This window comes from Nerophis ophidion, linkage group LG10 (assembly GCF_033978795.1).
Source record: "Nerophis ophidion isolate RoL-2023_Sa linkage group LG10, RoL_Noph_v1.0, whole genome shotgun sequence".
Taxonomy (NCBI): Eukaryota; Metazoa; Chordata; class Actinopteri; order Syngnathiformes; family Syngnathidae; genus Nerophis; species Nerophis ophidion.
The window spans coordinates 72,157,613-72,177,157 of record NC_084620.1 but is presented as its reverse complement, the minus strand read 5'-3'; the positions used below and the strand labels follow the sequence as shown (position 1 = coordinate 72,177,157).

Genomic DNA, 19,545 nt, shown 5'->3' with positions numbered 1-19,545 from the left:
GGGTCCATCATACCCTCTACATTACTTTGAGCGTGTGGGGTCCATCATACCCTCTACATTACTTTGAGCGTGTGGGGTCCATCATACCCTCTACATTACTTTGAGCGTGTGGGGTCCATCATACCCTCTACATTACTTTGAGCGTGTGGGGTCCATCATACCCTCTACATTACTTTGAGCGTGTGGGGTCCATCATACCCTCTACATTACTTTGAGCGTGTGGGGTCCATCATACCCTCTACATTACTTTGAGCGTGTGGGGTCCATCATACCCTCTACATTACTTTGAGCGTGTGGGGTCCATCATACCCTCTACATTACTTTGAGCGTGTGGGGTCCATCATACCCTCTACATTACTTTGAGCGTGTGGGGTCCATCATACCCTCTACATTACTTTGAGCGTGTGGGGTCCATCATACCCTCTACATTACTTTGAGCGTGTGGGGTCCATCATACCCTCTACATTACTTTGAGCGTGTGGGGTCCATCATACCCTCTACATTACTTTGAGCGTGTGGGGTCCATCATACCCTCTACATTACTTTGAGCGTGTGGGGTCCATCATACCCTCTACATTACTTTGAGCGTGTGGGGTCCATCATACCCTCTACTTTACTTTGAGCGTGTGGGGTCCATCGTACCCTCTACATTACTTTGAGCATTTGGGGTCCATCGTACCCTCTACATTACTTTGAGCATGTGGGGTCCATCGTACCCTCTACATTACTTTGAGCATGTGGGGTCCATCGTACCCTCTACATTACTTTGAGCATGTGGGGTCCATCGTACCCTCTACATTACTTTGAGCATGTGGGGTCCATCGTACCCTCTACATTACTTTGAGCATGTGGGGTCCATCACACCCTCTACATTACTTTGAGCGTGTGGGGTCCATCATACCCTCTACATTACTTTGAGCGTGTGGGGTCCATCATACCCTCTACATTACTTTGAGCGTGTGGGGTCCATCATACCCTCTACATTACTTTGAGCGTGTGGGGTCCATCATACCCTCTACATTACTTTGAGCGTGTGGGGTCCATCATACCCTCTACTTTACTTTGAGCGTGTGGGGTCCATCGTACCCTCTACATTACTTTGAGCATTTGGGGTCCATCGTACCCTCTACATTACTTTGAGCATGTGGGGTCCATCGTACCCTCTACATTACTTTGAGCATGTGGGGTCCATCGTACCCTCTACATTACTTTGAGCATGTGGGGTCCATCGTACCCTCTACATTACTTTGAGCATGTGGGGTCCATCGTACCCTCTACATTACTTTGAGCATGTGGGGTCCATCATACCCTCTACATTACTTTGAGCATGTGGGGTCCATCGTACCCTCTACATTACTTTGAGCATGTGGGGTCCATCGTACCCTCTACATTACTTTGAGCATGTGGGGTCCATCGTACCCTCTACATTACTTTGAGCATGTGGGGTCCATCGTACCCTCTACATTACTTTGAGCATGTGGGGTCCATCGTACCCTCTACATTACTTTGAGCATGTGGGGTCCATCACACCCTCTACATTACTTTGAGCATGTGGGGTCCATCGTACCCTCTACATTACTTTGAGCATGTGGGGTCCATCGTACCCTCTACATTACTTTGAGCATGTGGGGTCCATCGTACCCTCTACATTACTTTGAGCATGTGGGGTCCATCACACCCTCTACATTACTTTGAGCATGTGGGGTCCATCGTACCCTCTACATTACTTTGAGCATGTGGGGTCCATCGTACCCTCTACATTACTTTGAGCATGTGGGGTCCATCATACCCTCTACATTGTAAACTAGCAGGTGTTTGTATTTGGTCCCAGCATCTTTATCCAGAGAAGGAAACATGCCCTCAGAGAGGTTCAGCTCATCCTGAGAGTGCTGGCTTTTCACCCCAGGATGAAGGGAACCTTAAAGGATAGCAGCAGAGGACAATAATGACATCTGGTAGGAGCCCCACCGGTAGGAGTAGAGGTCTGGGTCAGGAAAGGAATCAGGCCCGTACTTTCCTCCTGGACGCTGCAGTTCCAGTCTGAGGCTCGCTGAAAAAAATAAAGCTTTGTGTTCAAAGGATTTCTCCTTGACACCATATTTGGTTCTCACACCACCAAGTCGTCCTCTGGTGAGGACCAGGATGACAAGACTAGCGATGACCAGAGACCACAGAACTTTCCTCCAGAAGGTCTTATCTTGTACATGTGATGTCAGATGAAACCAAACTGGAGCTGTTTGGCCACAATACCCAGCAATATGTTTGGAGGAGAAAAGGTGAGGCCTTTAATCGCAGGAACACCATTCCTACCGTCAAGCATGGTGGTGGTAGTATTATGCTCTGGGCCTGTTTTGCTGCCAATGGAACTGCTGCTTTAAATGGGACAATGAAAAAGGAGGATTAGCTCCAAATTGTTCAGGACAAGCTAAAATCATCAGGGGGGAGGTTGGGTCTTGGGCACAGTTGGGGGTTCCAACAGGACAATGACCCCAAACACACCTCAAAAGTGGTCAAGGAATGCCTCAATCAGGCTAGAATGAAGGTTTTGGAATGGCCTTCCCAAAGTCCTGACTTAAACATGTGGACAATGCTGAAGAAACAAGTCCATGTCAGAAAAGCAACACATTTAGCTGAACTGCAGCAATTTTGTGGTGAAAAATGTGTACAGAAGCTTGTGGATGGCGACCAAAAGCACCTTAATGCAGGTAAACTTGCCAAGGGACATGTAAGCAAATATGAACATTGCTGTACGTATACTTTTGATTGCTCACATTCTCAGTAGAGACATAATAAATTCATAAAAGAAGCAAACTTCATGAATGCTTTTGTGAGCAACAAGTATGTGCTCCAATCACTACATCACAAACAAAGAAGAAATGATTGGAAAGTCAAGACAGCCATGACATCATCTTCTTTACACCTGTACCTACACTTTTGACTGCCACTGTATACACACACACACACACACACACGTGTATACACATACATACACACATTTATATATATACACATTCCTATATAAGGAATACACATACATACATATAACAAAATGTAGAAAAAGTGAAGTGCTGTGAATACTTTCCTGATGTCCTGTTTGACCCCTGACCTCAAAGATGGACATTAAAGACCTACTGAAAGCCACTACTAGCCACCACGCAGTCTGATAGTTTATATATCAATGATGAAATATTAACATTGCAACACATGACAATACGCCCGCTTTAGTTTACTAAATTGCAATTTTAAATTTCCCAGCGAGTGTTGTGTTGAAAACGTCGCGGAATGATGACGCTTATGTTGACGCGTGCTTGTGACGTTATTGGTTGGAGCGGACATTTTATCCCAGCACCACTCACGGCTAAAAAAACGTCCGATTGAATGGCATAATTACAGAGTATTTTGCACATATGTGTTGCTGAATCTTTGTTCAATGAATAATGGAGACGTCAAAGAAGAAAGATGTTGGTGGAAAGCGGTGTAGTTCAGCCGGCTATAGCAACACAAACACAGCCGGTGTTTCTTTGTTTGTTGTGAAGCTTTAATATGGAACAGAGCAGTCAAGCAAACATGTTTCTCTACCGCATGTTGACTGGCAGGTTTTGGTGAGAAAATTGTGCTAATAAGTCGGCTCTTACCATAAACATGAGCGGAGCTTGCGTCCTCCTGCAGCTGTCGAAGAGGCAGCTGCGGCTTTCTTGGCTCCTCCATGGCTTCCATCAGAGACACTGGTGGTCACCACACCCCTCCGACTTTCAGGTATGACTTTATAGTTGTTGTGATCCGATGGTCGGATCATCACCATATTGTTGCTTTTGTTCCATTTTGGTATCACTTATATTGACGTCCTTATTTTCTGTTTGCTTCGTCACCATGGTTACATATTAGTTCCACCTGTTACTCCCGGTTCACGCATACCTGTTTTTCTAATCACCATCCTATATAAGCCAGCCTTTTCTGTTCAGTCTTTCTGGGTTCCTAATTTGCTTTACAAGCAACAAGTGACGACTGCTTTTCATGTACATTCTCACTAGCTTACATGCTACGCCTTTGTTTCATTTTAGCTCTCATGCTGTTTTGTTTTCCCTTTTCGTGCCAAGTTTAGTTTTTCTGTTTATATTCCTAGCTTTCATGCTAGCACAATTTGTTTAGCACCAGTGTCTTTGTTCCTTAGCTCCTTTTGTTACTTAAATAAATCTTTATTTCTTACCTTTGCTGTGTTCTTGCCAACGCATCCTTGGAGGAACAAACCCGGCATCGCTATGCCAACCAGCCGTTACAATAATCTCACAAAAACACTAGTAACACAATAAGCAGACAAGGGATTTCCAGAATTATCCTGTAAATGTGTCTAATAACATCTGAATTGCTCCCACTGTCCTTGTCTTTTTTTTTCTTGTCCTTCACTCTCACTTTCCTCATCCACGAATCTTTCATCCTCGCTACAATTAATGGGGAAATTGCCGCTTTCTCGGTCCGAATCGCTCTGGCTGCTGGTGGCCATGATTGTAAACAATGTTCAGATGTGAGGAGCTCCACAACCCGTGACGTCACGCGCACATCGTCTGCTACTTCCGGTACAGGCAAGGCTTTTTTATTAGCCACCAAAAGTTGCCAACTTTATCTTCGATGTTCTCTACTAAATCCTTTCAGCAAAAATATGGTGAAATGATGAAGTATGACACATAGAATGGAGCTGCTATCCCCGTTTAAATAAGAACATCTCATTTCAGTAGGACTTTAAATGGTTGGGCATTTGATTCCTGGATGATGATTCAGTTCTCATTTCAACACAGTTCTCCATTCACACACATTTTTATGCCATGTCATATTCTGTGTGAGTGTGAATGTTGTCTGTCTTGTTTGGCCCTGTGATGAGGTGGTGACTTGTCCAGGGTGTACCCTGCCTTCCGCCTGTGTGCAGCTGAGATAGGCTCCAGCACCCCCGCAACCCCAACTAAATAAAACTGTGATTTACATGTGAATGAGTTCATTTTCATCTGAATAAAATAAAATAAAATAAAAATGCTACATTTGCTGGTATCACGAAAGAGGCCCCTCCCTCCCCCTGAGGCCCCTCCCACCTCCCAACGTGTTGATGCAGACCTACTTTGCTCCGTGGCACTCGGGTGCAGACCACCTTCCACCTTCCTCTGTGCAACATGTCCTGGACTCTGCTCGTCCTGGCTGCCCTCCTCGGCGGTGAGTGATCCCCCCCCCCCCTCCCGGGGGTGAGCGCTCTAACCACTTTCACTTCAGTTTCTAGTCTTGCTGACGGCGCAGCAGTGCAGGATGACTCCAAGTCAGCTGATGCCAAAGGTGGGCACACGCCATGGAAATATTACCTGGGCTGGCTTTTAACCTCTGACCTTTGCAGAGGGCGCTCGCACGGTCTTCATGCCTGAGGTCGACGCCGACAACTTTTTCAAACGCCGCACTCGCCGCTCCGTGAGATACTACGAACAGCTGGGTGAGTTACTACCAACAGCTGGGTGAGTTACTATGATCAGCTGGGTAGTTACTACCAAAAGCTGGGTGAGTTACTATGATCAGTTGGGTAGTTACTACCAAAAGCTGGGTGAGTTACTATGATCAGTTGGGTAGTTACTACCAAAAGCTGGGTGAGTCACTACCAACAGCTGGGTGAGTTACTATGATCAGCTGGGTAGTTACTACCAAAAGCTGGGTGAGTTACTATGATCAGCTGGGTAGTTACTACCAAAAGCTGGGTGAGTTACTATGATCAGTTGGGTAGTTACTACCAAAAGCTGGGTGAGTCACTACCAACAGCTGGGTGAGTTACCATGATAAGCTGGGTAGTTACTACCAAAAGCTGGGTGAGTTACTACCAACAGCTGGGTGAGTTACTATGATCAGCTGGGTAGTTACTATGATCAGCTGGGTAGTTATTATGATCAGCTGGGTGAGTTACTATGATCAGCTGGGTGAGTTACTACCAACAGCTGGGTGAGTTACTACCAACAGCTGGGTGAGTTACTACCAACAGCTGGGTGAGTTACTATGATCAGCTGGGTGAGTTACTACCAACAGCTGGGTGAGTTACTATGATCAGCTGGGTGAGTTACTACAAACAGCTGGGTGAGTTACTACCAACAGCTGGGTGAGTTACTATGATCAGCTGGGTAGTTACTATGATCAGCTGGGTAGTTACTATGATCAGCTGGGTGAGTTACTATGATCAGCTGGGTGAGTTACTACCAACAGCTGGGTGAGTTACTACCAACAGCTGGGTGAGTTACTATGATCAGCTGGGTGAGTTACTACCAACAGCTGGGTGAGTGACTATGATCAGCTGGGTGAGTTACTACCAACAGCTGGGTGAGTTACTATGATCAGCTGGGTGAGTTACTACCAACAGCTGGGTGAGTTACTACCAACAGATGGGTAGTTACTACCAACAGCTGGGTGAGTCACTACCAACAGCTGGGTGAGTTACTATGATCAGCTGGGTAGTTACTACCAAAAGCTGGGTGAGTTACTATGATCAGCTGGGTAGTTACTACCAAAAGCTGGGTGAGTTACTATGATCAGTTGGGTAGTTACTACCAAAAGCTGGGTGAGTCACTACCAACAGCTGGGTGAGTTACTATGATCAGCTGGGTAGTTACTACCAAAAGCTAGGTGAGTTACTATGATCAGCTGGGTAGTTACTACCAAAAGCTGGGTGAGTTACTATGATCAGTTGGGTAGTTACTACCAAAAGCTGGGTGAGTCACTACCAACAGCTGGGTGAGTTACCATGATAAGCTGGGTAGTTACTACCAAAAGCTGGGTGAGTTACTACCAACAGCTGGGTGAGTTACTATGATCAGCTGGGTAGTTACTATGATCAGCTGGGTAGTTATTATGATCAGCTGGGTGAGTTACTATGATCAGCTGGGTGAGTTACTACCAACAGCTGGGTGAGTTACTACCAACAGCTGGGTGAGTTACTACCAACAGCTGGGTGAGTTACTATGATCAGCTGGGTGAGTTACTACCAACAGCTGGGTGAGTTACTATGATCAGCTGGGTGAGTTACTACAAACAGCTGGGTGAGTTACTACCAACAGCTGGGTGAGTTACTATGATCAGCTGGGTAGTTACTATGATCAGCTGGGTAGTTACTATGATCAGCTGGGTGAGTTACTATGATCAGCTGGGTGAGTTACTACCAACAGCTGGGTGAGTTACTACCAACAGCTGGGTGAGTTACTATGATCAGCTGGGTGAGTTACTACCAACAGCTGGGTGAGTGACTATGATCAGCTGGGTGAGTTACTACCAACAGCTGGGTGAGTTACTATGATCAGCTGGGTGAGTTACTACCAACAGCTGGGTGAGTTACTACCAACAGCTGGGTGAGTCACTACCAACAGCTGGGTGAGTTACTATGATCAGCTGGGTAGTTACTACCAAAAGCTGGGTGAGTTACTATGATCAGCTGGGTAGTTACTACCAAAAGCTGGGTGAGTTACTATGATCAGTTGGGTAGTTACTACCAAAAGCTGGGTGAGTCACTACCAACAGCTGGGTGAGTTACCATGATAAGCTGGGTAGTTACTACCAAAAGCTGGGTGAGTTACTACCAACAGCTGGGTGAGTTACTATGATCAGCTGGGTAGTTACTATGATCAGCTGGGTAGTTATTATGATCAGCTGGGTGAGTTACTATGATCAGCTGGGTGAGTTACTACCAACAGCTGGGTGAGTTACTACCAACAGCTGGGTGAGTTACTACCAACAGCTGGGTGAGTTACTATGATCAGCTGGGTGAGTTACTACCAACAGCTGGGTGAGTTACTATGATCAGCTGGGTGAGTTACTACCAACAGCTGGGTGAGTTACTATGATCAGCTGGGTAGTTACTATGATCAGCTGGGTGAGTTACTATGATCAGCTGGGTGAGTTACTACCAACAGCTGGGTGAGTTACTACCAACAGCTGGGTGAGTTACTACCAACAGCTGGGTGAGTTACTATGATCAGCTGGGTGAGTTACTACCAACAGCTGGGTGAGTGACTATGATCAGCTGGGTGAGTTACTACCAACAGCTGGGTGAGTTACTACCAACAGCTGGGTGAGTTACTACCAACAGCTGGGTAGTTACTACCAACAGCTGGGTGAGTTACTATGATCAGCTGGGTAGTTACTACCAAAAGCTGGGTGAGTTACTATGATCAGTTGGGTGAGTTACTACCAACAGCTGGGTGAGTTACTATGATCAGCTGGGTGAGTTACCACCAACAGCTGGGTGAGTTACTACCAACAGCTGGGTGAGTTACTATGATCAGCTGGGTGAGTTACTATGATCAGCTGGGTGAGTTACTACCAACAGCTGGGTGAGTTACTACCAACAGCTGGGTGAGTTACTATGATCAGCTGGGTGAGTTACTACCAACAGCTGGGTGAGTTACTATGATCAGCTGGGTAGTTACTACCAACAGCTGGGTGAGTTACTATGATAAGCTGGGTAGTTACTACCAAAAGCTGGGTGAGTTACTATGATCAGCTGGGTAGTTACTACCAAAAGCTGGGTGAGTTACTATGATCAGTTGGGTAGTTACTACCAAAAGCTGGGTGAGTCACTACCAACAGCTGGGTGAGTTACTATGATAAGCTGGGTAGTTACTACCAAAAGCTGGGTGAGTTACTATGATCAGCTGGGTGAGTTACTATGATCAGCTGGGTGAGTTACTACCAACAGCTGGGTGAGTTACTATGATCAGCTGGGTAGTTACTATGATCAGCTGGGTGAGTTACTACCAACAGCTGGGTGAGTTACTACCAACAGCTGGGTGAGTTACTACCAACAGCTGGGTGAGTTACTACCAACAGCTGGGTGAGTTACTATGATCAGCTGGGTGAGTTACTACCAACAGCTGGGTGAGTGACTATGATCAGCTGGGTGAGTTACTACCAACAGCTGGGTGAGTTACTATGATCAGCTGGGTGAGTTACTACCAACAGCTGGGTGAGTTACTACCAACAGCTGGGTAGTTACTACCAACAGCTGGGTGAGTTACTATGATCAGCTGGGTAGTTACTACCAAAAGCTGGGTGAGTTACTATGATCAGTTGGGTGAGTTACTACCAACAGCTGGGTGAGTTACTATGATCAGCTGGGTGAGTTACTATGATCAGCTGGGTGAGTTACTACCAACAGCTGGGTGAGTTACTACCAACAGCTGGGTGAGTTACTATGATCAGCTGGGTGAGTTACTATGATCAGCTGGGTGAGTTACTACCAACAGCTGGGTGAGTTACTACCAACAGCTGGGTGAGTTACTATGATCAGCTGGGTGAGTTACTACCAACAGCTGGGTGAGTTACTATGATCAGCTGGGTAGTTACTACCAAAAGCTGGGTGAGTTACTATGGTCAGTTGGGTAGTTACTACCAAAAGCTGGGTGAGTCACTACCAAAAGCTGGGTGAGTTACTATGATCAGTTGGGTAGTTACTACCAAAAGCTGGGCGAGTCACTACCAACAGCTGGGTGAGTTACTATGATCAGCTGGGTAGTTACTACCAAAAGCTGGGTGAGTTACTATGATCAGTTGGGTAGTTACTACCAAAAGCTGGGTGAGTCACTACCAACAGCTGGGTGAGTTACTATGATAAGCTGGGTAGTTACTACCAAAAGCTGGGTGAGTTACTACCAACAGCTGGGTGAGTTACTATGATCAGCTGGGTAGTTACTATGATCAGCTGGGTAGTTACTATGATCAGCTGGGTGAGTTACTATGATCAGCTGGGTGAGTTACTACCAACAGCTGGGTGAGTTACTACCAACAGCTGGGTGAGTTACTACCAACAGCTGGGTGAGTTACTATGACCAGCTGGGTGAGTTACTACCAACAGCTGGGTGAGTGACTATGATCAGCTGGGTGAGTTACTACCAACAGCTGGGTGAGTTACTATGATCAGCTGGGTGAGTTACTACCAACAGCTGGGTGAGTTACTACCAACAGCTGGGTAGTTACTACCAACAGCTGGGTGAGTTACTATGATCAGCTGGGTAGTTACTACCAAAAGCTGGGTGAGTTACTATGATCAGTTGGGTGATTTACTACCAACAGCTGGGTGAGTTACTATGATCAGCTGGGTGAGTTACTATGATCAGCTGGGTGAGTTACTACCAACAGCTGGGTGAGTTACTACCAACAGCTGGGTGAGTTACTATGATCAGCTGGGTGAGTTACTACCAACAGCTGGGTGAGTTACTATGATCAGCTGGGTGAGTTACTACAAACAGCTGGGTGAGTTACTACCAACAGCTGGGTGAGTTACTATGATCAGCTGGGTAGTTACTACCAAAAGCTGGGTGAGTTACTATGATCAGTTGGGTGAGTTACTACCAACAGCTGGGTGAGTTACTATGATCAGCTGGGTAGTTACTATGATCAGCTGGGTGAGTTACTATGATCAGCTGGGTGAGTTACTACCAAAAGCTGGGTGAGTTACTACCAACAGCTGGGTGAGTTACTACCAACAGCTGGGTGAGTTACTACCAACAGCTGGGTGAGTTACTATGATCAGCTGGGTAGTTACTACCAACAGCTGGGTGAGTCACACCCAACAGCTGGGTGAGTTACTACTTACAGCCGGGTGAGTTACTACAATCAGCTGGGTGAGTCACTTCTAACAGCTGGGTGAGTTACTACCAACAGTCAGGTGAGTTACTACAATCAGCCAGGTGAGTTACTATGATCAGCTGGGCAGTTACTATGATCAGCTGGGTGAGTTACTATGATCAGCTGGGTGAGTTACTACCAAAAGCTGGGTGAGTTACTACCAACAGCTGGGTGAGTTACTACCAACAGCTGGGTGAGTTACTACCAACAGCTGGGTGAGTTACTATGATCAGCTGGGTAGTTACTACCAACAGCTGGGTGAGTCACTCCCAACAGCTGGGTGAGTTACTACTTACAGCCGGGTGAGTTACTACAATCAGCTGGGTGAGTCACTTCTAACAGCTGGGTGAGTTACTACCAACAGTCAGGTGAGTTACTACAATCAGCCAGGTGAGTTACTATGATCAGCTGGGCAGTTACTATGATCAGCTGGGTGAGTTACTATGATCAGCTGGGTGAGTTACTACCAAAAGCTGGGTGAGTTACTACCAACAGCTGGGTGAGTTACTACCAACAGCTGGGTGAGTTACTACCAACAGCTGGGTGAGTTACTATGATCAGCTGGGTAGTTACTACCAACAGCTGGGTGAGTCACTCCCAACAGCTGGGTGAGTTACTACTTACAGCCGGGTGAGTTACTACAATCAGCTGGGTGAGTCACTTCTAACAGCTGGGTGAGTTACTACCAACAGTCAGGTGAGTTACTACAATCAGCCAGGTGAGTTACTATGATCAGCTGGGCGAGTTACTATGATCAGCTGGGTAGTTACTATGATCAGCTGGGTGACTTACTATGATCAGCTGGGTAGTTACTATGATCAGCTGGGTGAGTCACTACTAACAGCTGGGTAGTTACTATGATCAGCTGGGTGACTTACTATGATCAGCTGGGTGACTTACTATGATCAGCTGGGTAGTTACTATGATCAGCTGGGTGAGTCACTACTAACAGCTGGGTAGTTACTATGATCAGCTGGGTGACTTACTATGATCAGCTGGGTAGTTACTATGATCAGCTGGGTGAGTTACTATGAACAGCTAGGTAGTTACTATGATCAGCTGGGTAGTTACTATGATCAGATGGGTGAGTTACCATCCTAGAAGACAGAGGGAAAGTTTCAGGAGCTGTCTGGCAAAGTGAGCATCTTCAGGGTGGCTGCTAAGTCAATCAGGTGGAGCATGTGCAGAAGGAGGCGCGGGGTCGTGTGGAGTAAAGAAGTGGCCTCCAAGTGCAGGGGTGTCAGAACTTCAGTTTGGCCCACGAGATGTCATGACTTTAATTACAAATCTAACAGCAATCCATTTTGAAAAATCATTCATATACTAATTCGGTGGCGACTTGTCCAGGGTATACACCGCCTTCTGCGAGAATGAAGCTGAGATAGGCTCCAGCAGCCCCCGCCACACCGAAAAGGACAAGCGGTAGAAAATAGATGGATAGATGCTACCTCTTTGTCTCTATCTTGTGGACAATGCAAGTATTTCAGGTCGAATGGCCGTTTATCAAGTCATGAATAGCAGCATATACTTATATGACCCAATGCAAACAACCTTCACTAGTCATGCTGCAAATAAAAATAAATACATTGGAGCAAACAAAATGCCAACAGACATGCTCACACACACACACAACACCATTTGTGGATATTATAAAAAATGTCCAGGCACCATAAACACATTTTTGAAGTACACCCTTTTAAAATCATTACAAGGCATGATGGGAAATTACAAAACACTCTCCACACGTATTCATGTTTGCTGCATTTTAGCTGCTTGATATTTCTCATCGATGACAAAACTTTAAGTCACAAAAGTAAACAAGGTAGGAGTCAAACTTTCACATATCCAATGATATGAATTCCATGATATTAATATGATATGTACACATAATAATATGTACACATAATTCATAATATATGTGCACATGATCATTCATAATATGTACACATAATTCATAATAATAATAATAATGATGATAAATAATATATGTACACATAGTTACTTTACATACAGTCGGCTTTGGGCCCTCCACCAAATATTTGTCCAGCTCAATGTGGACCCCAGGGGAAACAATTTGGTGTGATTAAATGAGGGGGGCCCCGGCTGAGCAGGTGTGTGTGCTCTCCATAGCTGAGCAGGTGTGTGTGCTCTCCATAGCTGAGCAGGTGTGTGTGTGCTCTCCATAGCTGAGCAGGTGTGTGTGCTCTCCATAGCTGAGCAGGTGTGTGTGCTCTCCATAGCTGAGCAGGTGTGTGTGCTCTCCATAGCTGAGCAGGTGTGTGTGTGCTCTCCATAGCTGAGCAGGTGTGTGTGCTCTCCATAGCTGAGCAGGTGTGTGTGCTCTCCATAGCTGAGCAGGTGTGTGTGCTCTCCATAGCTGAGCAGGTGTGTGTGTGCTCTCCATAGCTGAGCAGGTGTGTGTGCTCTCCATAGCTGAGCAGGTGTGTGTGCTCTCCATAGCTGAGCAGGTGTGTGTGCTCTCCATAGCTGAGCAGGTGTGTGTGTGCTCTCCATAGCTGAGCAGGTGTGTGTGTGCTCTCCATAGCTGAGCAGGTGTGTGTGCTCTCCATAGCTGAGCAGGTGTGTGTGCTCTCCATAGCTGAGCAGGTGTGTGTGCTCTCCATAGCTGAGCAGGTGTGTGTGTGCTCTCCATAGCTGAGCAGGTGTGTGTGCTCTCCATAGCTGAGCAGGTGTGTGTGCTCTCCATAGCTGAGCAGGTGTGTGTACTCTCCATAGCTGAGCAGGTGTGTGTGTGCTCTCCCTAGCGGAGCAGAAGGTCCAGCGGGCCAACAGCGAGCGCTGGAGGGAATACAACGAGGATCGACACAAGAAGTACGAGAACTACGCCGAAGAAGACCGCGACGGTATGAAAAGCTTTTATCCTAGTATTGTTTTTTGTGAAACTGTATTGAATCCAACAGAACAACACACAGCACCACAAAAACAATGTCATCTAATTCCAAAAGCAAAGCAGCCCCAGCAACACCACACACAGCAATGGAGATCACACACAAACACCACACACAGCAATGGAGATCACACACAAACACCACACACAACAATGGAGATCACACACAAACACCACACACAGCAATGGAGATCACACACAAACACCACACACAGCAATGGAGATCACACACAAACACCACACACAGCAATGGAGATCACACACAAACACCACACACAACAATGGAGATCACACACAACAATGGAGACCACACAGAAACACCACACACAGCAATGGAGATCACACACAAACAGCACACACAGCAATGGAGATCACACACAACAATGGAGATCACACACAAACACCACACACAGCAATGGAGATCACACACAAACACCACACACAGCAATAGAGATCACACACGAACACCACACACAGCAATGGAGATCACACACAAACACCACACACAGCAATGGAGATCACACACAAACACCACACACAGCAATGGAGATCACACACAAACACCACACACAACAATGGAGATCACACACAAACAGCACACACAACAATGGAGATCACACACAAACAGCACACACAACAATGGAGATCACACACAAACACCACACACAACAATGGAGATTACACACAAACACCACACACAACAATGGAGATCACACACAAACACCACAATGGAGATCACACACAAACACCACACACAACAATGGAGATCACACACAAACACCACACACAACAATGGAGATCACACACAAACACCACAATGGAGATCACACACAAACACCACACACAACAATGGAGATCACACACAAACACCACACACAACAATGGAGATCACACACAACAATCCAGTGGACTAGCTCACTAAATGCATTTCTTCTTGGATTTTCTTGACAACAAACACTAATTCCATTAGATGTCAGTTCATCTTCAATGAGGCCACATTGCAGGTAACAATAGAGGAAGTTGATGTACATTGTACATGTACATTTGATTTTACAGTCAAAGTGACAACTCAAGTCAACACAATTTTACTGTAAAATACAGGAGGGTTTTTTTTACAACCTAATGGGGTTGATGGACAAATGTAATTTCACCACACCTCATGTGTGTGTGTGTGTGTGAGTGTGTGTGTGTGTGTATGAGTGCGCGTGTGTGTGACAATCATTGCTACTTTCACTTGAAATAGAAAAACAGTACTACGTTTTCTTACAAAAAAAAAACAAAACATTTTTATTCTGGCAACTGAGCTGCCACTTTTTTAACATAAAAAGTGGTACTTTATTTATTTATACAACATAAACATACACACATTTACATACACATACTGTATACACACACACACACACATATATATATGTACATATATATACAAACCCCTTTTCCATATGAGTTGGGAAATTGTGTTAGATGTAAATATAAACAGAATACAATGATTTGCAAATCCTTTTCAAACCATATTCAGTTGAATATGCTACAAAGACAACATATTTCATGTTCAAACTCATAAACTTTATTTTTTTTGCCAATAATAATTAACTTAGAATTTCATGGCTGCAACACGTGCCAAAGTAGTTGGGAAAGGGCATGTTCACTACTGTGTTACATCACCTTTTCTTTTAACAACACTCAATAAACGTTTGGGAACTGAGGAAACTAATTGTTGAAGCTTTGAAAGTGGAGTTCTTTCCCATTCTTGTTTTATGTAGAGCTTCAGTCCTTCAACAGTCCGGGGTCTCCGCTGTCCTATTTTACGCTTCATAATGCGCCACACATTTTCCATGGGAGACAGGTCTGGACTGCAGGCAGGCCAGGAAAGTACCCACACTCTTTTAATACGAAGCCACGCTGTTGTAACACGTGGCTTGGCATTGTCTTGCTGAAATAAGCAGGGGTGTCCGTGATAAAGTTGCTTGGATGACAACATATGGTGCTCCAAAACCTGTATGGACCTTTCAGCATTAATGGTGCCTTCACAGATGTGTAAGTTACCCATGCCTTGGGCACTAATACACCCCCATACCATCGCACATGTGTAAGTTACCCATGCCTTGGGCACTAATACACCCCCATACCATCACACATGTGTAAGTTACCCATGCCTTGGGCACTAATACACCCCCATACCATCACACATGTGTAAGTTACCCATGCCTTGGGCACTAATACACCCCCATACCATCACACATGCTGGCTTTTACACGTTGCACCTATAACAAGCCGGATGGTTATTTTTTTCTTTGTTCCGGAGGACACCACGTCCTCTGTTTCCAAATATAATTTAAAATGTGGACTCGTCAGACCACAGAACACTTTTCCACTTTGCATCAGTCCATCTTAGATGATCTCGGGCCCAGCAAAGCCGGCGGCGTTTCTGGGTGTTGTTGATAAATGGGTTTAACTTTGCATAGTAGAGTTTTAACTTGCACTTACAGATGTAGCGACCAACTGTAGTTACTGACAGTGGTTTTATGAAGTGTTCCTGAGCCCATGTGGTGATATCATTTACACATCGATGTCGGGTTTTGATGCAGTACCGCCTGAGGGATCAAAGGTCAGTAATATCACTTACATGCAGTGATTTCTCCAGATTCTATGAACGTTTTGATGATTTTACGGACCGTAGATGGTAAAATCCCTAAATTCCTTGCAATAGCTCGTTGAGAAATGTTGTTCTAAAACTGTTTGACAATTTGCTTACAAAGTGGTGACCCTCACCCCATCCTTGTTTGTGAATTACTTAGCATTTCATGGAAGCTGCTTTTATACCCAATCATGGCACCCACCTGTTCCCAATTAGCCTGCACACCTGTGGGATGTTCCAAATAAGTGTTTGATGAGCATTCCTCAACTTGATCAATATTTATTGCCACCTTTCCCAACTTCTTTGTCACGTGTTGCTGGCATCAATTTCTAAAGTTTATGATTATTTGCAAAAAAAAATAAAGTTTATGAGTTTGAAAATGAAATATGTTGTCTTTGTAGCATATTCAACTGAATATGGCTTGAAAAGGATTTGCAAATCATTGTATTCTGTTTATATTTACATCTAACACTATTTCCCAACTCATATGGAAACGGGGTTTGTACATACACATATATACACACACACACATATATATACACACACACACACATATATATACACACACATACATATATACACATATAGATACATATATACATACATACACACACACACATATATATATATATATATATATATACATACATACATACATACATACACACACACACATGAGTGTATGTATATAAATATATACACATACCTACTTGTGTGTATATATACACACACACACACACACACATACATACATACATACATACATATATATATATATATATATATATATATATATATATATATATATATATATATATATATATCAGTATAACAATTTTGGACTCACCTTCTCATTTCAGTGCGTTTTCTTTATTTTCATGACTATTTACAGTGTAGATTGTCACTGAAGGCATCAAAACTATGACACCTGTGAAGTGAAACCCATTTCAGGTGACTACCTCTTGAAGATCATGGAGAGAATACCAAGAGTGTGCGAAAAAGTAATGAGAGCAAAGGGTGGCTATTTTGAACACACTGGAATATAAGACATGTTTTCAGTTATTTCACATTTTTGTTAAGTACATAACTCCACATTCCTAGTTTTGATGTGACAATCTACAATGGAAATAAGATTGAATGAGGAGGTGTGTCCAAACTGTGGTCCTGTACTGTATTTATGTACATACATACTACATCAAGAGGTGTCATTATTGTTTCAAACAAAATAGTGTAATAATATGTCTCTCAGTACAAATGGTGACCTTGTTTTAAATCCACAGAGCAAAGTGAAAGAAGGAGGGAGACAAATGAGCAGTTTCGGGAGTATCACTACGATGGCCTCTATCCCCGATATCACTGGTTCCACTAGTGAGGTTCCACTGCACCATTTTGCAACTACACTTACATCTTCATAGAGCTACAAATGTTTGGGGACACCTGTATCGTGCAGTGTATGTTGTTTGGGGACACCTGTATGGTGCAGCGTATATTGTTTGGGGACACCTGTATGGTGCAGCGTATATTGTTTGGGGACACCTGTATCGTGCAGTGTATATTGTTTGGGGACACCTGTATGGTGCAGTGTATATTGTTTGGGGACACCTGTATCGTGTAGCGTATGTTGTTTGGGGACACCTGTATGGTGCAGCGTATATTGTTTGGGGACACCTGTATGGTGCAGCATATGTTGTTTGGGGACACCTGTATCGTGCAGTGTATGTTACTGAAGTCAATTGTAAATAAAGGAAAACCTTTTGCTTCAACTCTTCTTTTTTCTATGCAACTAGACTGCAAGCAGAATAAAAATAGAGTTCAGAAGACACTTGTTATTGCCAAGGAAGGCAGCACGTGACAAAGATGACTTCCACTGATGGCTCCAACACACGTCGGCGTGGTGGAGAATGGAAAAGAGAAGGGCTGCTGGGGAATATGAGAGCAGAAGAGGTGATCTGCACAAGTCATCAGGAGGAAAGTATTTGCTGACAACCGTCAAAAGTCCTGCCTCTGACGTCCAACACCTGCACTCTATTATCATCAAATATCTTCCACGTCTTTTGGAGGAACAGTCCAGTGCATGACTTGCTCCTGATGGGCCCCTCAGACCTCTCAGAAGGACTCTCTCCAAAGTTACATCCAAATTCAAGTTAAGGACTTTGTGCACAATGTCAATAATCCAGGATAATGACCATAGATTGCATTTTGAAATGTAAACTACCACAGAATTTTTATATAAGACCTAATGACCAGCTCAGTGGCCTAGTGGTTACAGTGTCCACCCTGAGTTCAAACCCTGGCCGAGTCATACAAACCCCGTTTCCATATGAGTTGGGAAATTGTGTTAGATGTAAATATAAACAGAATACAATGATTTGCAAATCCTTTTCAAGCCATATTCAGTTGAATATGCTACAAAGACAACATATTTGATGTTCAAACTCATAAACACTTATTTTTTTGCAAATAATCATAAACTTTAGAATTTGATGCCAGCACCACGTGACAAAGAAGTTGGGAAAGGTGGCAATAAATACTGATAAGTTGAGGAATGCTCATCAAACACTTATTTGGAACATCCCACAGGTGTGCAGGCTAATTGGGAACAGGTGGGTGCCATGATTGGCTATAAAAACAGCTTCCCAAAAAATGCTCAGTCTTTCACAACAAGGATTGGGAAACGGTCACCACTTTATGAAAAAATGCGTAAAGAAATCATCAAACAGTTTTAGAACATTTCTCAACGAGCTATTGCAAGGAATTTAGGGATTTCACCATCTACAGTCCATAAAATCATCAAAAGGTTGAGAGAATGTGGAGAAATCACTGCACGTAAGCCATGACATAACGGACCTTCGTTTCTTCAGACGCTACTGCATCAAAAAGCGACATCAGTGTGTGAAGGATATCGCCACATGGGCTCAGGTACACATCAGAAAACCACTGTCAGTAACTACAGTTGGTCGCTACATCTGTAAGTGCAAGTTAAAACTCTACTATGCAAAGCCAAACCCATTTATCAACAACACCCAGAAACGCCGCCGGCTTCTCTGGGCCCGAGCTCATCTAAGATGGACTGATGCAAAGAGGAAAAGTGTTCTGTGGTCTGACGAGTCCACATTTCAAATTATATTTGGAAACTGTGGATGTAGTGTCCTCTGGACCAATGAGGAAAAGAACCATCCACATTGTTATAGGTGCAAAGTGTAAAAGCCAGCATGTGTGATGGTATGGGGGTGCATTAGTGCCCAAGGCATGGGTAACTTACACATCTGTGAAGGCACCATTAATGCTGAAAGGTACATACAGCTTTTGGAGCAACATATGTTGTCATCCAAGCAACGTTATCACGGACGCCCCTGCTTATTTCAGC

General features: G+C 44.4%; 1 protein-coding gene across 1 annotated transcript; it reads left to right on the top strand.

Annotated features, from left to right (window-relative positions):
* The first annotated feature begins 5,062 nt into the window (after positions 1 to 5,062).
* On the top strand, positions 5,063 to 17,941 carry LOC133561260 (unique cartilage matrix-associated protein-like). Its single transcript, XM_061914621.1, has 5 exons — positions 5,063 to 5,199; positions 5,257 to 5,316; positions 5,375 to 5,467; positions 13,398 to 13,496; positions 17,459 to 17,941. Exons 1-5 carry the CDS (start codon positions 5,160 to 5,162, stop codon positions 17,545 to 17,547), a joined length of 381 nt encoding a protein of 126 aa, XP_061770605.1. The 5' UTR covers positions 5,063 to 5,159; the 3' UTR covers positions 17,548 to 17,941.
* The last annotated feature ends 1,604 nt before the right edge of the window (positions 17,942 to 19,545 follow it).

Excerpts from the sequence above, each read along its gene's own strand:
- LOC133561260 (XM_061914621.1), top strand. The coding sequence starts at position 5,160 with ATGTCCTGGACTCTGCTCGTCCTGGCTGCCCTCCTCGGCG. Across the intron at positions 5,200-5,256 it reads CCTGGCTGCCCTCCTCGGCG|TTTCTAGTCTTGCTGACGGC; the intron begins GTGAGTGATCCC and ends CTTTCACTTCAG. Across the intron at positions 13,497-17,458 it reads CGCCGAAGAAGACCGCGACG|AGCAAAGTGAAAGAAGGAGG; the intron begins GTATGAAAAGCT and ends TTAAATCCACAG.